The sequence below is a fragment of the Lepisosteus oculatus genome, chromosome 6 (assembly GCF_040954835.1).
Source record: "Lepisosteus oculatus isolate fLepOcu1 chromosome 6, fLepOcu1.hap2, whole genome shotgun sequence".
Lineage (NCBI taxonomy): Eukaryota > Metazoa > Chordata > Actinopteri > Semionotiformes > Lepisosteidae > Lepisosteus > Lepisosteus oculatus.
In genome coordinates, this window is record NC_090701.1 from 25,114,348 (window position 1) to 25,133,546 (window position 19,199).

At 37.2% G+C, this 19,199-nt stretch overlaps 1 protein-coding gene across 1 annotated transcript in view; it reads left to right on the plus strand.

Annotated features, from left to right (window-relative positions):
- cubn (cubilin (intrinsic factor-cobalamin receptor)) overlaps positions 1–17,940 on the plus strand; it is a 130,872-nt gene extending 112,932 nt beyond the window's left edge. Inside the window, exons 60-67 of the mRNA XM_069191092.1 lie at positions 6,070–6,275; positions 6,776–6,938; positions 8,761–8,969; positions 9,327–9,471; positions 10,228–10,409; positions 11,978–12,143; positions 13,067–13,302; positions 17,581–17,940. Of these exons, the coding sequence (XP_069047193.1) occupies positions 6,070–6,275; positions 6,776–6,938; positions 8,761–8,969; positions 9,327–9,471; positions 10,228–10,409; positions 11,978–12,143; positions 13,067–13,302; positions 17,581–17,688 (1,415 nt within the window). The 3' untranslated portion in view covers positions 17,689–17,940. The remainder of the gene's footprint in view (positions 1–6,069; positions 6,276–6,775; positions 6,939–8,760; positions 8,970–9,326; positions 9,472–10,227; positions 10,410–11,977; positions 12,144–13,066; positions 13,303–17,580) is intronic.
- The last annotated feature ends 1,259 nt before the right edge of the window (positions 17,941–19,199 follow it).

The window sequence follows — 19,199 nt, forward strand, 5'->3', positions numbered from 1 at the left end:
TCATGACCGCACAGACGTATTCTCTCTGGATGTGTGGCAAGAAAGACAATCATCCTGCTCAACCCAAGACAAAGAGAGGGGCTTAAGTATTAAGATTGTTTTTTTGTGTGAATAATTATGTTTTTATGTACATAACTTTTATTATATACTTTTATATGTACACCAAGTTTTATTATATGCTGAGTTTGCAAGAAATGTTTGAGAAAAAGTAAAGAATTAGAGAAAATAAACACATAATTACTTCTGACTGCCAACCCATTTCCCAAAAAAGTTGTTGTTCCTAAGGAGGCATAAATGCCAGCAAAATAGAAAGAACTGTTCTTTTTCAAACTTTTTATCCCTGAAAATGTATTAATCTGAAAGATCTACTTAAAGTAGTGTTGATGTTACAGAATATCCTTGTTCTTGAAATGATAGGCAAAAAAGAAGCAACATCTGGAGATATTTAACACAAGTAGAATAGAATACAAAGACTCTAATGAATTCTGGTTTTCACAAAAGAAACATGGTCAACAAAATGTTTATAAAATCTGCAATTTTATAATTATGTATTGGATACCAGATGTTTCAAAGTTACTATAAAAAGCACTAGCCTGTAATTCCCGGGATTTCCTGGGTGCTCTATCAGTGTGTGGATAACTTAGCATCTGGCTCAAGAAACGAAGGAACTGGCTCTGGATTCACTGGCAAATAGGATTAAAACCTTTTCAATTCAAGAAGTGAAGTCTCATTATAAATGGGTTGTCATATAGTAGTCCCCTCAAGTTTATCTACATTTCTATATCTGCACTGCTTTATAGGGCAGCAAGGACACACCCCACTGAATTTCCAGACATTTCTCTCAAATTTTCCTCACTCGCTCTCCGTCCAGTCTCAAACTGTGCTACGTGTTTCAATCTACAGTGGTTATGACAAACTGAGGGAGGGCATATTTGTTGTATGACTCATAGCCGTCCACAGCCAATTACTGACTTCCATGTGGTGTGGCTTGAAAAGAAGGATTTTTTTCATCATAATTAAAAAAAGACATTGACTTCTTTGCTTGCTGCCAAGATTCACATTCCCATGGGTCCTACTGCAGATTAAAAGTGTGTTCTTTGTGCTTATGAAACACCAGTTAGAAGAATATAATTCCTTTCAAAGCCTTTCAAAGATAAAACCAAAAGAAAATTGTTTCAAAGCATTCATCCCATGCCATCTGGCTAAAGATGATATACCTTTAAATTCTGTTCCAGTCTTTAAATCCAAAAAGAAAAAGGTCTGTCACTGTTACAAAACCAACAGCTGATGCAATTGCCTGCCATCAGTATTCCTTATCCAATTTTTCACTAGGTTAAGGGTTTTCCACTTTATTTAGAGAGGACTGTCCTTATTGAAATTAGTGTCAGCCTAATAATTTTTGTAGTATTACTAATAATTATGAAGTTGTAAAACAAGCCATCTATGTGTTAGGAACCAAAGATTTAATAATTTAATAATGTCAGACAGACAAATGTATAGGCTAACTTCAATATAAACTTTAGTGCCTAATAAGTGGTCTCCAAGATGGAGGGCTTTGGCTGGGAATGTTTAAAAACAGTGGAAGAAAAAGAAGGTGTCTTATACATGTTGTAGGATACTTCCCCTCCCATATCCACCCATTACTCATGTAGAACAAACAGAAAATCCAAATGGAAAAGATGATCAAATGACAGGAAATCCTCTGAAATTCCATAATGTCCAGTACAGTGTAGGAAGATATTATGGGAAAGTTTTCTTTCTCAATTACTTTTTTTTTGTTGGTAGTAGTATTTCAAAATTCCTTAAGCAATTGGAGGAATGATGTACAGTAGTTCTCACCTACAGCACTGCAACCTCACAGTAGTCAAGGATAATGTATCCCAGATTCAATCCAGCAATCCAGCATTGAGATATTGAGATTCTAAGTGTTTCTGAATGTTTTTGTGTTTAATAAGCCACTGAACGGAGGACAAAACCTCAGAACGTCTTTGTAGTAATACTGTCACACTTGCCAAAAGTATAAGAGAAAGAAGAAAGAGGTGTTCAGTTAGAAAAGGAGACAGGTGGCACCTGGGGGTGATCTTTGTTATACAGCTTTTCTATGTGCAGCCAAAAGAGCTAATGATCTCAGAGATTAGAAAGCTAGATAGTAGGCAAATTAATTTGTGTTAATTTGCAGAACCCAAGATCCTAGACTCCCTCCTTCTTGTGAAATTAACATTTTCAGTTTTAATGACTCTTTTCCCATGGGTTGGGATCTAAGCCCTTGGCTACTCTGAAATGTTCAACTAAAAGAAACATGGCCAAAAGAATGACTGAATCAACTTAACCCTGTCTCCTAAAATTGTAGGAATTCATACTGCATAGATGTGCAATACTGTTCAGTTTGTCTTGTACCTTTTATCCTTATCTCATGTCAAATCAAGACCACAGTAAACCTTTCTTTAAACATCTAATATAAAAATAATTAGCTTAAGATAGTATGTATCATCTAATGAAAATTAAATTTGTGTAATTAACATTAATGAGTTAAACGAGCTAAACACACTCGAAGTATCACTGGATAAATGGTGGAATGCTGAATCTGGTGCCATGTATTTATGGCCATGTAATGAAGTGCACAATAAATCACATGCACTCCAATGGCACTTACAACATGGAAATGCTAGTGAAATGGATTGCCTGGTGTGTCTCATTGTGTTACTATCTCCTGGGGCTCTTTGTGTATTTTTGATGCATTTTCTTTTTTATTGTTTTCTGCAGTAGATGGGTTTAATGAAATGGCATAAATTACAAATTGGTCATCCTCTCTGATGTGGATGCTTTCTTCCAGGGTGCATTGTAGTAGCATGATTGCCTGGTTTTGTCTATATTTCCTGACAGGTCTCTTACGAGCAAAGGCAGATGCTGGACTGGGTTTTGCAGTTAGCCTTGTACAAAGCAGCAACAATATGTTTTTGAGGAAGTTAAAATGTCTTTGTATCCAGGAGCAGAGCAGAAAGTCGGCCTCTTGACCCATCTTTTTCATTTGGTTAAGGTTAGTCATACATACTGTACAGTGGTAGTGATGCGGCAAAAGTGATTAAGTCCCAGAGTGGTTAGTGTTCTGCGTTCTGGCCCATGGGGCTGTGGTTTCAGCTTCTAGGTAGGATGCAGGTGTTGTGTCAGATGCTTTACTGAGTTTGCTCCACCCAACTGCTTGCTGTATACAGTGGAATAATGAATGTGGAATATATTTCTCAAAGTTTTTAGTTGGGGCTTATTTTTGATCTTCCAGTACTCCATCAAGTCACAATCAGTTATCATCATATATGCCAAATAAGAAACTCAGTTTTTCTGCTTTTTATGTAAGAAAAGGTTGTTCTCTGGATTACAGGTAGAAATCTCAATTTAAATAGCTTTGTTTCACAGTATTTTCTTAGTAAGTTTTGGATTTTCTTAATTTCACAGCCTTTCACAACAAAATTGTTTCCTCCTCTAGCTGTGTCCTCATGTCACAGTGAGATGTAATGCACATTCAGTGGCTGCTCCTTTAAAGCTCTACAGTTCTTTTGTTCAAAGTCAGTAGTGGACTGAAGCTACATCTGTCTCCAGCTGGCTTAAAGTTTATTGGCTCACTAGACAGAGAAAATAAAATTGCTGAACAGATTAGGGTGAGAATTTTTATTGCAGTTGCAACAGCATTTTTTTAACAGTCTGAAATGATGCACTGTGTACGACATGTAGCAGATGAATGCATTAACTCTTAATGCTACCCTCTCATTCTCTGCATGCTGGTTCCCTTAGGTCATATTCAGCAACTGAGAAAATAATCGAAGGCGTCTTACAGCTAAATGTTATTCAGCAGATATATACTGGTATGTGCTATGATTATAAGCAAATATGAGCAGGGCACTTCTGTGGAGGCTACTGTGGAGAAACAACAAGAATGGGAATTTGAGTCACATCTAGGTTTGGGGAACAGCAATTTGTAGCTTCAATGTAAGACATAAAACAGACATAAGCCCCAAGAACACACCTCCTGCAAGAACTTAAGATACAGATTTAAAGTGATTTCATATGCTTTATAAACTATTTTTTTAAGTTAGGATTGTATAAAAATATATAAAATTATCAATCAAGATATTTTATAATCAACATGGTGAAGTGTAACTATATTTATCACAGTCCCACTAATTGTTTTTTTTCCAGTGTCATGTAATGAATTATATTTGCTTATGTTTTATCTAGAATAATATTCAATTGTATTTGCACAAACATGCAGAATTGTGTGATTAGGTTAAAATCTTTAAGCCCATTTTCATGTTTTTTTTTGTCAGTTTTCATTTTGATTTCAATTTTCACTGTTATTTTGTTTGAGAGGAGTATTTCTTTTTTTCAAGATTAAAAGGTTAAACTCAAGATCAAGGTTAAAAAAATACATTACAAATGTAAATGGAATGTATGTTAAATGTAGGGTACATTTACAACAGACAGAAAATCAGAATAGCTCTGCAGTCTATTTGATCATTTCTGTACTTTACGGTACTGGGCTGCAGATGCACTCTTGCAAACATGAGGTCTGACTTTTCTGCCAATGTCTGAATTTGCAGGTTTGTCTAATTAGGCTATTTAACATTTAATTGTTTTCTTCAGCCATTAGAACAAAGAAAAGAATAAGAAAAAGCTTTTGCAACCTTAAAATCTTTTCAGAATGCTAGGGAGCCTTGATATTTTATACTATAGTGTAATATAGAAGAAAGAAAACACAACGTTTCGGCTGCGAAACCCTCTCTAGGTGTGTGATGAAGCCTTCTTCACACACATGAAGAAGGCTTCACAGCCAAAACCTTGTGTTTTCTCTCTTCTCTTTTCAGTGTGGAATAAACCTATTACTTGTTCCTTTGCACACTACGCATGCTGACGCAACTACACACCTGAACTTGAATATAGAAGTCTTGTATGTTGCCAGGACATGGAGTTGAACATTCCAGCTCTTTCAAAAAGTTCCATGGGATCTTTAATGACCAAGAAGTCGGGTTTTCCTTTAACATCTCATTCCAAATTACAGCTCCTTTTGCTCCACAGAGTGCCTGATCACCACACAGGGCCACTGCCTTAGAAACACTGGTCTAGGTTAATGAGTGCCACCTTCTGGCCCTCCAACATCATTTGCTGCAGCAAATAGGTTTTCCTCAGGGTTCTCCCATTCCATTACTTACCAATCCAGCCTTATTTACTGATAAGGTCTCATGAGATCAGGCTACAGAGTGGTAACATTTCTGTAATTGAGTTGTAATATGTTAACATATGTCTACAGAATATGTAAATATTGTATGATATGCCTTTGTTGTAAATGTCTGTAAATTTCTGTAGATTTTCTTATGTTAATTTTATTTGCTTTGGTGTGATGTCCATTGATTTTACTCTTATAAAAATCTTGAATTAAATTGTAATAAAAAGTCCTGCTTCAGGACTGAAAACAGCAATAGTTGTGCCTTGCTCTGCATTGCCCTCATTATGCTGCTGAATTCCTGAAGCACCACTGTCCCCTTGTGGGTGTGCTGGAGACCTACAGAACTTAGAAAATGTTATGTGGAAAATATGGAAAGTTGTAACACACTAACAAAATTAATCAAAAGTTAATTTTGAGGCTCACAATGACTGAAAAGTAAAATAAAGTGCCTTCTTGAATTTGTTTTATTAGGAAAGGTGTTTTGATGAGAATGGTGAAGCCCATTCTGTCCATTCTTACCATTCTGTGTAAACATTGTGTTGAGAAATTAAATGTGGTTAGGGTAGTACTTTGTTCCTTCAGAGTGGTATTCTCAATAATCAAGGTATGCACAGGGCAAGAGTGTATACAACTATAAAATACTTGGTAGAGGACACGCGAATGAGTTGTGATAATGAATGTTGAATTGTAACTATGAGCACAGCATACATGGTGTCTAAATGAAAATGAGTTTTGTTGATGATTGGTGTGCTGCAAAAGGCTTTGTGGGCTTTATGTTCAGCCTGTTCTTTTGAACTGGCAGAGATGTGGACTTGAAGTTCTCACCTGCCTCCTCTTATCCATTTCCTGTTCAGGACCACAGCAGGGCTGTGGGGGATACCTCACCAGTCTCACTGGCATGTTTGGCTCCCCTGATATTAACTATGATGGCAAGTATGAGGCTGGACTGGACTGCCTTTGGAACATTGTAGTGCCTCCCAACAAGGTGGTCAACTTGACTTTCACTTCCTTCCACCTGGAATCGCCATCGGGAACCTCCTGCAGATATGACTACGTGAAGGTAAGGAAATGTATCATCACATTTCCTATTCCTGCTCGGCCATGCTACAACAGAGCAAGCAGAATGACAAGACTTGAGCTTGCGCTCAGCCTGCATCTCTTTCTCTCCTTCAAGTACAGTACCAGACCACATTCCACAAAACCAGGTTTGTACAAAGAAAAACATATATTAATATATATATACACAGCACATTCAAGAAGATTAAATGAAATATGTCTGCATGTACTACATATTACCATAAAAATACTGAAATTTGTGGTTTCAAAAAAAAATCCAAGAAGTGTCTTTCGCTACTGGAATATTATGATCAGTGGCTTTTTCTGTTGGTGTGAAGGTAAGAAATTATATACTGTATGTCCCTGTATGCAATATAATAGTAGCAATTAATTATAACGGTATGAACTGATGATAGAAGCACCAATGACTTCAACAGCATGTATTATCCTAATGCTTACTCGCCACTGGGTCTCTTCTGTTGATCTATGTCCTCCTCTCTCCAGATCTATGATGGAGACAATGTTAACAGCCCATTGGTGGGGACCTTCTGTGGGACCATTGTGCCCGCTTCTTTCACCTCAACAAACAACTTCCTCACCATCAGATTCATCACAGATGGCTCTGTTGCTTTCAGCGGCTTCAACGCCACCTTCACAGCAGTAGACTGTAAGCGCTGACACTTCATTGTTTGTTCTCCAGCCCTGAAAGCTCTGTAGTATTTAGGTGCAAAGAAAGAGGAAATTTTACCTGCCGGGTTAGAGAGCTCAGGACTCCACACACTTAAAACAGGCAACGGCTTATTGCAGATAATTACCAGGCTCATGTTTTCAGCCTGGATAGCTTGCACTTTGGAGCATTTCATTAATCATTATTCATTATAGCTAGTTTTGGAAACATTTTTTTTTGTCTGCTTTGGTTGATCTCTGTCACCACAGCTAAAAAAATGTGGACATTGTAGTAAGACCGTTCACACTCCCTCTCGTGGCATCACTGGATACGGGAACAAGCAAACTAATGCAGCATCTCTCACCTATAACTTCATAATTGGACCCTAGGTTACCTAGAAATGTACATGGCACTTAACAGGCAGGATCAGTGGTGCGAGAGCGTGGGCAGGTTTCTTAGGACTTAAAACACTGCTTCTGAGAAGGTGCATGATACATGATAAGGTCCTTGTGTTCTGGAGGAAACTACCACTAGCCATGTGTTAGGAGGAAATGTTTTAATATCGTTACAAATGGGGAGTTACGAAACTGGTGAAAATCGGGAATTGACTGAGTGGTTTAGTCAGTAAGTAAAATCGCACAACTTGTAAGTGATTCCTCTAAAAAATACCTGTGCGGCTGGAGAAATTAGAGACAGATTAATTCTTTGTTTTCTGGCACAACTTTGGTGAAAAGAGAAATAATCTTTGCACACTTGGTTAAACATATTTGTTAATGATGACAATACAAAAGCTACACTAAAGACAATGAAACATGGAACACACAAGTTACTATATTTACAGAATGTACAAACAAGGCGTATCAGAGGCCTAACAGCCTAATCACCCAGAAAACCCCCAGACATCTACTAAATATGACACTCATACCCAAGTTACCTAAAAACAGAATAGCAAGCTCTCTCTAGCATGTTTCAGATACTTAGCTACAGACAGGTTTTGTTTGGGTGATCATGAAGTATAGGGGCGCCTGGCGCATGTTTCAAGTTTCAACTCTTTCAGACTCCTCTCTGTCATTTTGAGACAATCATAATAACCAGATTATAATTTCCCTTAATTGGTAGTCTAGAACTGTTAAAATCTAATAAGACTTTTTTGTTTTAAGGAATGTGTTAACAGGTACTTTCAGTTTTCTGCAATTTATACACTTGTGGTACTGATTGTTAGTAACACTTGTTCAGTTTGAAGCAGTATATGATTATCCACTTCAGTTCAGATACTTATAGTGATGTAGATCGAATGTGAAAGCGCTTGTACTGTCTTCACAACCGAAGAAGGCTACACAGCCAAAACATTGTGTTTCTTTTCTTCTTTTTTCAGCATGGAATAAACCTTCAGTTGTTTGTTTACACTTGTACTATAATGCTATCATGTTATTTAGAATGTCAAATTTTTCCTTCTTTTGTTTAATATTTTTTATAAGCTTTCTAATGTTGTATGAGGCTATGCTGAAAGTGTGGAACATACAAAAACATTTGGAAGGAATCATCAATCTATTATTCCGTATTTTATTCACAGAGATCCTACTAATCTGTCTTGGGAAAATTAAAGTACTTGAAAAAGAAGAAAATTGCTGGAGATTATTAGTTTACATCAAAAATAGTCTCAAGAGCCCTAGAAAGCAACATATGTTACTGGTTTCTGTTCTGTTTAGCATATACATTAGTGTTTTATTGCAATAATAAATTACAAAGAACACATTTTAAGCAGTTAAATGCATTCATTAAGTACAAAGTATGGTTGACCAGTTAACCTGTTTGTTCCCAGTGCTTTGCGGTGGACTTCTCAATGCCACTACTTCCCCCCAGACCATCACATTCCCCCAGCACCCCAACAACTACCCCGACTTCACCAACTGCCGTTGGACACTGGATTCTCCCACACAGGAGCATGTCAGGCTCTCGGTACAGCACTTCCATTTGCAGTCCACTCAGAACTGTGCCCAGAACTACCTGGAGTTCAAAGACTGGCCAGGGGTAAGGAAATTATATTAATGCTGGTTGTTGGCCATTTCTGTCTTTCACAGGGATCTACTGCATAAAATGCAGGAGTTTTCAAGAGCTGACAAAGAAGCTTCTTGTAAAATTGTAACACACTTATAATGAAGAATGTGGGCTCAGCTGTGTGTTGCATGGGATTTTAAAGTAAATTTGTATTCTGTTATTTTGATGCCACATACATTTCGTATTACTTTTATAACTGGTAAAAGCAAACTTTATGAATATTTTTCTGTCTGTTACTGTACACTGCTGTTGTGTTGTTGCTGCAATATTTACAGTAGATACAGTGGCACACATAAATTAAGGGGAGCTGCTTATTTCACTATCTTACAGGGAGACTATGGTCAGTCGCACAAGTTCTGTGGGACTGATGTTACAGTGCCTGATTTCTACTCCTATGGCCGCACTGTTCTTGTGAGCTTCAAATCTGATGAGTACATGAATGGAAATGGCTTCAGTCTGACATATCAGATTGCAAGTAAGTTTTTCAGAATTCATGATAAGTATATTTCTAATGGCAGCAAAGGAACAAATAATAGGTTTATACCCACCTGAACTTTCTTATGGCAGGTTACCTGTTTTATCTACTCTACTCTTACTCACAGGGCAAAAGATTTCCAGCTGGGTAACAAAATCTACAGCAACAAAAGGAGTCAACATATTGGTTGAGTGCAGAAAAAGGAAAAATGTGCATTAAGTTTATCTGTGAAATATATTAACATCAGAATACATCAGACATTAGAATTTAAAATTTTGCTACAACTCAAATATCTTATTATCTTATACAGGCTTATTTTGCTGCAGACTTGCTCCTGTTCTTGTCTTCACACACAAGTACCATTTTCTTAGGAAAAAGTAAATCAATATTTAGGATTCTTATTATCAGAATCAGGTGGCACGATGACATAATACAGTAGTTTGCAGTGCTGGGAAACTGGGTTCAATGCTGGACTCTGGTTCTCCCTGGAAGAAGTGATTAGAAAATGGATGGATTATCAGAATCAGAAGTGTATAATGTACTTCAAGCAATGTAAATATGGAAATACAGACAATATTTTTAGTTTTCCAAATGTTTTCTTCTCCAAATGATCTTGTATCTGTACAGTGAAAGTATTACTTTTGAAACTTTTGAAAGAGATTGCCATTCACATCATTTGTTTTTAATTACTGTAGCTATTCTTTGCTGTATTATATAAGATATTTAAAAAAAAAAACTTTCTGTGTTGCACTCCAGGCTGCAGCAGGGTGTATGAGCAGGCCTTTGGATACCTGAAGAGCCCTGGATGGCCAGATATGTACCCTCACAATATTGAATGTGAAATTATTCTCCATGCTCCTGAGAACAATTCCATCTCCCTGTTCTTCAACAGCTTTGACCTAGAGACACATACCTCCTGTGCCTATGATTTCCTGGAGGTGAGTCATGCCTGGCAGGACAGAGCCTCAGTTTTTTTACCCGTATCTGTCAACCTTAATAAAAATGGTAGAATTTCTAGTACTGTAAAACAGGCAATTCAAAGTTAGTTATACCAAACATTTATCTTTAATTAAAGTTAATATCAGTATATGCAGTACATCACATTACAGGAGATCTTAATGTCTACTATATAAGCAAAGCCTAACCATAGCTGGATTAGGTGTATTATAGTATGTTCTGCACACAATATTGCTCAAGCAGGAATGTTTTTAATTAGTGCAGTTGGGTAGCTGCATCAGCATGCGTAAACTGCAAAGGAACAAGTAATAGGTTTATTCCATGTTGAAAAGAGAAGAAAGAAAACACAATATTCCGGCTGTTGTATTGTGTGTTGTGTTTTTTTTCTTCTTTTATCATCATGGAAAAACCTATTACTTGTTCATTTTTAAAATGTGTTTTACTGCATATTAATAGCAATTAAAATAATAGGAATTATTGCATAATAATAGGAATCACTTTGAAGATGTGTTTTGTAGATGCCTGCTAGATTCTGTCCTAATACTCAGGAGAAAAGCCATATATTTCCCTTCAGTGACTAAAACAGATACGTTTGATCTGGTGAAGAGACAATTCTAAATACTGAGGACACTCACAGATCTCCAGTCTTCTCCAACTTAATATAGGTTACAGTATTAACACATTTATTAACACAGTATTAACACTATTTTCACACTGTGATTAAAGGGTGGTTTAACAATCTCCTGCAAAGGGGTTGTTTTTGGAAATAGTCAGAAACTAATCTCAGCTTATCGAGTTGTAACATTTAACACATCTAACCCTGACCCAAATGATGTCTATGTGCTTTCCCAATGGAGTTCAGAATATCAATATGTATATTAAAGAACAAACATACACAAATATGTATGAGCAAAGCCAGTTAAAATTATTTTGTTTTTGTCACAATTTAAATGTAGTTTTTTTTCTTAAAGTGGCATAGCCCTAGACATCAGTAACACGATGGAGCTGTAATTCACTGAATCATAGTGATTATGGGTTTCAAATTATATCTTATATTGTTTGTGACTTCCTACTGCATTGTTTATACTGCCTCTTTTTCCTGTTTCATGAATCAGTAAGGAGTCAATCACTGATCCAAGTGCTTATTTTGTGATATATTGATTTAACATTGTATCCAAAGGATGGTACCTGGTATAGCACATGATTCTCTACAAGTTCTGATTCAGAAGTAGACATTCTACCTCCTACTGTACTTGTCTATCAACTCCACTCTCAGCAGTGTACACCATTGTCAAAGTTGTCATCCATCCAAGTGTGGACCAGATCCAACCCTGCATAACTTCTAAGATCTGACAAGATCAAACAAACATCTTTAAAATCTTTATTTTTCCTCAAAATCAGAATTCAGAAAATTGGAGGGTTTAATACACCACACAAATCCCTCACGAAGCATAAGTAACAAAGTGTAGGACATGCATAGTATAGAGACAAAAAAATTAAATATTGTATATACAAATGACTTACTTAACCCCCAATCTTGTTTTTGCAGATCAAAAATGGTAGCACTTCCAGTGCCCCATTGCTGGGTAGATATTGTGGCCAGACACTTCCTAGCCCTGTCTTCCCCATGAGCAATCTGCTGTACCTCCACTTTAAGAGTGATTTCTCAAATGCTCGAAATGGTTTTGAGATCACCTGGACTTCTACACCAACTGGTAAGATGGCACACTGAACAAGTGATTACAGATGTACAAAACCCTAAGAAAAATGGAATAGCTAAAACAGATTTTTTTTCCAAGGGGGAGAAACATATTATGTAAAGAAATTTTTCTGGACTACTTATAATCTGAAGCAGAATACAGTATAACTTCATGACAGGTCTCAGGAGTGGGCTGAGGCCAGACCAACTTTGGTGTTATAGAATCACCTTCCCTGCCTAATCTAGTCCATAATCCACTTTAATTACAGTACATAGTTTCCCCTTCTGTCAAAACAGAGTTTCTTCAGTCTGATCTGTCAACTAAAGTTACTCCATCCAAATGAGAGCGCCCACCAATTTTCCCACTGGAGCAAACTGGCTTCTTGGAAAGTGAGTTAATTGTTGGTAGCAAAACATATTAGTTGGGCGATTTAACAATGCAACTTCCCTTACATATCTCGAAATAACCTTTCCGTAACCACTAGGAAATGATTTCACAACATAACCTTATAGTTTTTAGTAAACTCTTAAGTCGACAGGCAAGAACCATAACCTCGTTATTCGCTTTAGTTGCGATTCTTTTTATTCACAACTGGTCTATCTTAAAAATTGGGATTACCCAGAGAACTTTGTCAAGAGATCCCTTTTACTGTGTTCTCTACCTATTTAATGTAAAACCTAATTGTAAACTGATCTATCAAATGTTACTCCCAGATGTGAATGCCTGCACCTAACCCATTTACAAATGCCTGTAATTTTCTCTCTTGCCCTTATATCACCTTCCTGCAAACCACTATGGACAGCTCAGAAAGACATTGTACTTTTTGAGCCTAAAATGCTGCATCTGAGTGACTATATTTCTTGCTTGGTCTGTTGGTTTTGCTTGGAGACTTACTTAATCAACACAGCTAACTTGTTTTACTTGCTCTTTTTGTTCAGGTTGTGGTGGTGTACTATATGGGGATCATGGCTCCTTTGCTAGTCCTAACTATCCAGGGACCTACAATAATGGCACAGACTGCGAGTGGACCATCACAGCACCAGTGGGACGAGTTGTTACTGTGACTTTCTTTTACATCAATATTGATGACCCAGGAGACTGTCAGAACAACTATTTGAAGCTTTATGATGGACCAAACTCAAATACACAACCTATTGGACCATATTGTGGAGTGGTAAGAAAAAAATAAAAATTTTAATTTAAAATACCATATGATTATAATGTTTTCTTTTTTAATCATTTGCTATATTGTTTATGGGAAGGTCAAACTTTCAGATTGGTGCCCGTATTTGTCACATCTTATTTAGGTTATGATGATTACACATTAATTTCATTTAATGTCACAATTAATGTCACATTTTAATTAATGAAATCATGATTGCTAACACATTTTAACACAGCTGGTAATCTACCTATTAAGCCTTTTGTATTGCACTGCCTATACAAATAATATGAGCTCCTCATCACCTTTGCCATTTCTTTCATTGTTATGAACAATAGAACACAGATACAGGTGAAACTGTGTACCTAAACAACATATTCAGTGAATATGCAACCTATTACACATTATAAATAAAAATATTTATTTTAATTCCATTATATTACTGTCACATAGTTTATTAAATACAATACTCATGCTGTGGACTGTAACGGGAGCCGGTCCTGACTCCTGTGAAACCTAATTGTACTCCACTCTCAGTGAAGTGCGTAGTTTAAGACCCTGTGCAGACTGTATAATCTGGAAGTGACTGAAGTACAACACCGGGGGAAAGATGGTAGGATCAGGATGGGATGACAGACAGGGAAGTGTGAAGGCTGTGGTCTGGTGTTCAGGGGGCGTGGTGCAGGCAAACAAACCCTAAACAGTCCAGGTGAACATAATAATGAAACTAAAATACAAAAGGGTTGGAGCGCCCTCTAAAGGAGGGATGACAATCGTGACATGCACTATCTGTCGATGAAATGACATTTCAGACACTATCTTTTTGTGATTGAATTGTATAAAGGACTGCTGTGGTTGTTGAGTTTATACTTCTGTATTTAAACATTAAGCTTCATGCCTTTGAAATTATTTTAAAACTTTTTACAGAAAGCAAACAGATCCCAACAGGAGTTTTTAAAAATATATTTCGGATAGATATTTCTCTGTATCTATCAAATACAGTATCTAGCTGTGTGATGAATGACACAATTTATATGGATTATTGTAGCATTTATTAATTTGCAAAACTACAATTTATTTGTAAAATCTAAAATAATATTCTTCTAATCATTATGATGAAGACAGATTGAGTACATTTTTTTCTACCACAATTACTCTTTTGCCTGGAACCAGACACAGTGCTCTTTTCAGCACACAAGATGCCTCAATGTAACCTTGCAGTGTGGTAGTAATTCCTGACCACTTTCAAAGAGAGAGTTAAGCCATAGGACAGGAATATTGAAACATACAGAACAACAGCTTAGGAATGCAATAAATTCACAAACTGCTGTAGAGTGTGCACTGACATTTTATTGAACAGATATAACAATTAAACCCATTGTGCTGGGTAACACTGGACATCAACAGTGTTGATGAACTGGTAGTATACCATGAATAGCACATGCTAGTAGAATGTGTGGCTACCTTTGGATGATGATGATAATAATAATAATAATAATAATAATAATAATATCAAATGGGGGTTACAAAAGTAATGAAAATCATGAAAATGAAAGCGGTTTAGTCAATAAGTGAAATAATTATTCATAACCCCCAACTTGCAAGTGATTTCTCTAGAACAGGGGTTCTTAACCATTTTGAGAGTGTGATCCTTTTTTGGGATTAAAAAAATTCCGTGACCCCTCCACACACACAGAGATTTAAAAATCTTCACGTTGCCTAAATTGTAAGCCTACTCACTTAATAATAATTTTATTTATATAGCACCTCAAAGAGCTTGTTACAAAAGAATAAGTTAACACTTTAAGCACGTTAGAATAAGCAACAATAACACATTTTTAAAAACCATGAACAAACAATACAAATAGCACTGAAAAATTAAGTAAAAGCAAGAGTAAAAAATAAGTTGTGAGCTGGCGTTTAAAAATATCCACAGAGCCAGCCTCCCTAATACTTTTAGGAATACTATTCCACAGTTTGGGTGCATAGTAGCAAAAGGCTGCCTCTCCAGTCCTCCTTTGCTTAATTTCTGGAATAACCTTTTAAGGTCATGCACTTGTTTCACTGGCCTTGATGGAATTTACAGTACGAACAGCTTCATCAATTACTTGTTTGAGTTCGGGAGGCATTTTCTTAGCTGCAAGTGCTTGTCTATGAATCATACAATACGTCCACAAAGCGAATGGAGCAACGGCCTATACTTTCGTGACTAGCCCACTGTGATTGCCAGTTTTAGTTCGTGCACAGTTTGAGCAGATTCTCACACACTTGTTCAGTCAATTTCATGGTCACGTACATATGTGTCCAACAAAACGAAAAGTTGATCGCCAGTGGTGCACTCTGGAAGAGGACGGCAGAACAAAAAATCCTCATTAATTTCTCCCTCTTTCAACAACACTGTTTTAAACAAGCATTTGTGCATCTCCGGAGACATCAGTGTTTCATCAAGTTGTAAAGAAAAATACACACTAGATTTTATCTTAGTGATCACCTGCTCTTCCACATATATATCTTCCACATACACCCAATGCGGTTAGACACAGTATCATTTGACACTGGTATCAATGCTAGCTGCTCTGCCACATATTAAAAAACCCTCCATTGCTAGGCTAATCACGACTACCTTGCACCAAAAAAAAGTGCTACAAATATAAATGCAATCGTGGCCGTCCTGATAGAAATTAATGTAGCACCCTCACCAGGCGCACCGCAGAGCAGGCTGGGAGTTGTAGCCGGGAGATGGTCTGTGGGCTTGCAGAGTGACCACTAAGTCACCCTGCTAATTTAAATAGTCTTAACCGTGCAGGTGTATATAATAGTTAATTGTTTACCTCTGTTATTGTCCTTTGATGGGTAACCATCCTGAACCAGCGTATGTGTCCCATTTACCGCCCTAGTGTGTGTGTCAACCTTTGGTTGATTCTGTTTCTGTTGCCTTTTGTGCGACCCCCCTAGGACTATGTGGGGCGCGACCCCCAGGTTAAGAACCCCGGCTCTAGAATATACCAGAGCACTTGGTATAATTACAGGCATGTGGATTCTTTGTTCTCTGGCACAGCTTTGATGAGAGGAGTAATAATCCAGGGACACTTGGATAAACAAATATTTTTTTACAATGACAACACAAACTGCATTTCACATAACAAAACATAAAACACATAAGTTAGACTATGCACAGAAACAAAGCATTCCAGAGGCCTAACATTCTGGTTACCCAGAAAACCCCAGACTGCTGCTAAGCATTAAACTATTTATGCTTACAGAGGGCACAAAAGAGATAAGCCTTCTAACTAAATACATAACTAAATGCAATCTGCAGTTCAATCTCTCTCTCTGGACCCTGGATGCCAGAATATAAATGGGACCCTATATCCCTATCCATAAAAAATGCACCCTTTTCTAAAAACAGAGCATAGCATGCTCTCTCTAGTAAAGTTCAAATACTGAGCTCCAGTCAGGTTTGGTTTGGATGATCATATAGTGGGGGCTCTTGCCTGGTGCAAGCTTCAAGTCCCCTCTCCTCTGGACTCTTGTCTCTCCTACTTCACAGCTTATTCTTTTCTTCCCTCTCTTCTTCTTTGTACTTTCCCCTCTCTATACTTTTAATGTGATATTATACTGTGATACATCTAAATCTGTAATAATAATAACAATAATAATAATAATTCCTTACACTTATTGCTCTTCTGGACACTCCACTCAAAGTGCAGATAAAGTGGACTCCCCTCCACCACCACCAGTGTGCAGAATCCACCTTAGTGACGCAATGGCCAGTACACTCACCACACACCAGCTATCAGTGGGGAGGAGAACAGAGTGATAAAGCCAATTCTAAGATGGGAATTATAAGGAGGCCATGATTGGTATAGGCCAATGAGAAATATCAGAAACAAAAGCAATTGTTTGTTGTAGTAAATTGTTTTGGAATGATTTCCCAAAACATGTAAACTTATTTTTATATAATTGTACATGGATAGATTGATACATTTGTTTTGATACTTAGTTTGCTTCAATGATGTTAGCTTAACGGTAACAGTGCAATTTTACTCAAGGAAAAAAGCAGAAACATTTGTCTGCAGGAATATTAATTATGTTGTATCACAATGGAGTTTCACACAAATTATCCCAAGTTTCAAAAATGGAATAGATGTACTGCTGACAGACTGGCCTGCGTATATACTAAAAGACGTACATTGGTGCAATAACAGCAGTGTGAGTCACAACTATGAATACATTATTACTGTACATGTGAGCAGACAATTAATGCAGCTTTTGTGTTTTGTCCCACAGGAAACAAGCATTGCTCCATTCACATCTTCCTTTCACCAAGTATTCATCCAGTTCCACTCTCAATATGTAACACAGCCCTCTGGGTTCAGACTGACCTGGAGAAGCTGAAGAAAGAAGTGACAAATATAAGTCAGTTGTAATGTCAACCATCTTAAATTGCTTACTCCAAAAGAATCCTTCAATGACTTTCAATGAAATCCATGTATCAGTTGTTAAATATATGTGAATTTACTAAAACATTTTTTAAATATTTCAAATTATTTTATTGACAGTTCTGTTTATAAATAAAGGCTGCTTCCTTTTATGTGATTTTAATGTAATGTAAAAATAAATTATTTAAATAAAGGCTTTGGACAAATATATCTGAGCACATTGCACACTTTCCAGGTACTGTCCATGGCCAATCTTTAAAACTAAATCATAATAACATTCTGGGGGGGATATTGCATCAACTAGATTACATTTTAACCCACTTAGAACTATGAAAATTATGTTTAGTGTCACCAGATAAAGAAATCAATGTGAAAAGATCAATTGCACCAATTTCTTGTGTTTTATTTCATTTCTGTTCCTAAATCTATTTTGTTAATCCAAACATTCAACATAAAAAATATATCTACTTGACATGGAAAAAAACATGCTCACAGTATTTAAGTGCACTTAGATTTTGAGCTCTGTAATTCAGGTTTTTTCTGTTGGTATCCCTCCTTTTAAATATATAAAGTCTCTATCAGAATGGCTAATTTTGTTTGTTACCAGGGCAGTCTAACACGGTCAGCATATTCATTTTACAAACTAGTATTCTTCTTGCACACACATCAGCTAAATTCCTGACAGTAGCACAGTCAGAACCTGTCTGTGAGATAGCTATCAAATCCAGAAACTTAAAAGACATCCTCTAATAGCTCCCTGACAAGAAATCGGACAGCATCTATCAAGATCTTGACAAGATTTCTGCACAGCAGAAAGCGACTGAAGTAAGATGCTAACGAACTGCAACATTGCAAATGTGTCTTATTTCTCTGCAAAATACCTCAAACACATTCTTTGTCATAAATGCCTGAGGGTGGTCTGAAAGTTTTATATATATATATAAATCCTAATCAGCAATATTGGTATCTACCAAGAACTATGCTATTAGTGTCACGGAAGCTGGAGGCTAGCCATGGAGAGAGACCAGCAAGACAAGAAGACCCTATGCGAAGCGGCAGGAACGGAGCAAACACGGGTTCGCTCCGGGCTCAAGGTATTGGGTGGAGTTGGAACGAGACATAAGCCCTCAGGTAGCAGAGGTGGGGCGACCTGTTGAGGCGAGCCTCTCGACATCCGATCCCAATGCCAAGCAAGGAGGAAAGGGAGACCCGGAAATATATAGCCCTAGACATTAAGACACACCAGAAGAACAATTAAAGCACAGGGAAACTAGGAACAGGACAGAGCAGGAGCACTCTCTAAATGTAGAGGGTGTGACACAGCAGCTCCTGACACCCAAAAAATAAATGAGCTGCACAGCACTGGGGAGAGGAAAAACCTCATTTAACTGAAAGGAAACCTCCAGGAGTCCATGGCTGAGAGCTACCCCCTCCTCCGGGGTAAACCTTTGTTGAGTAGAGGGAGGG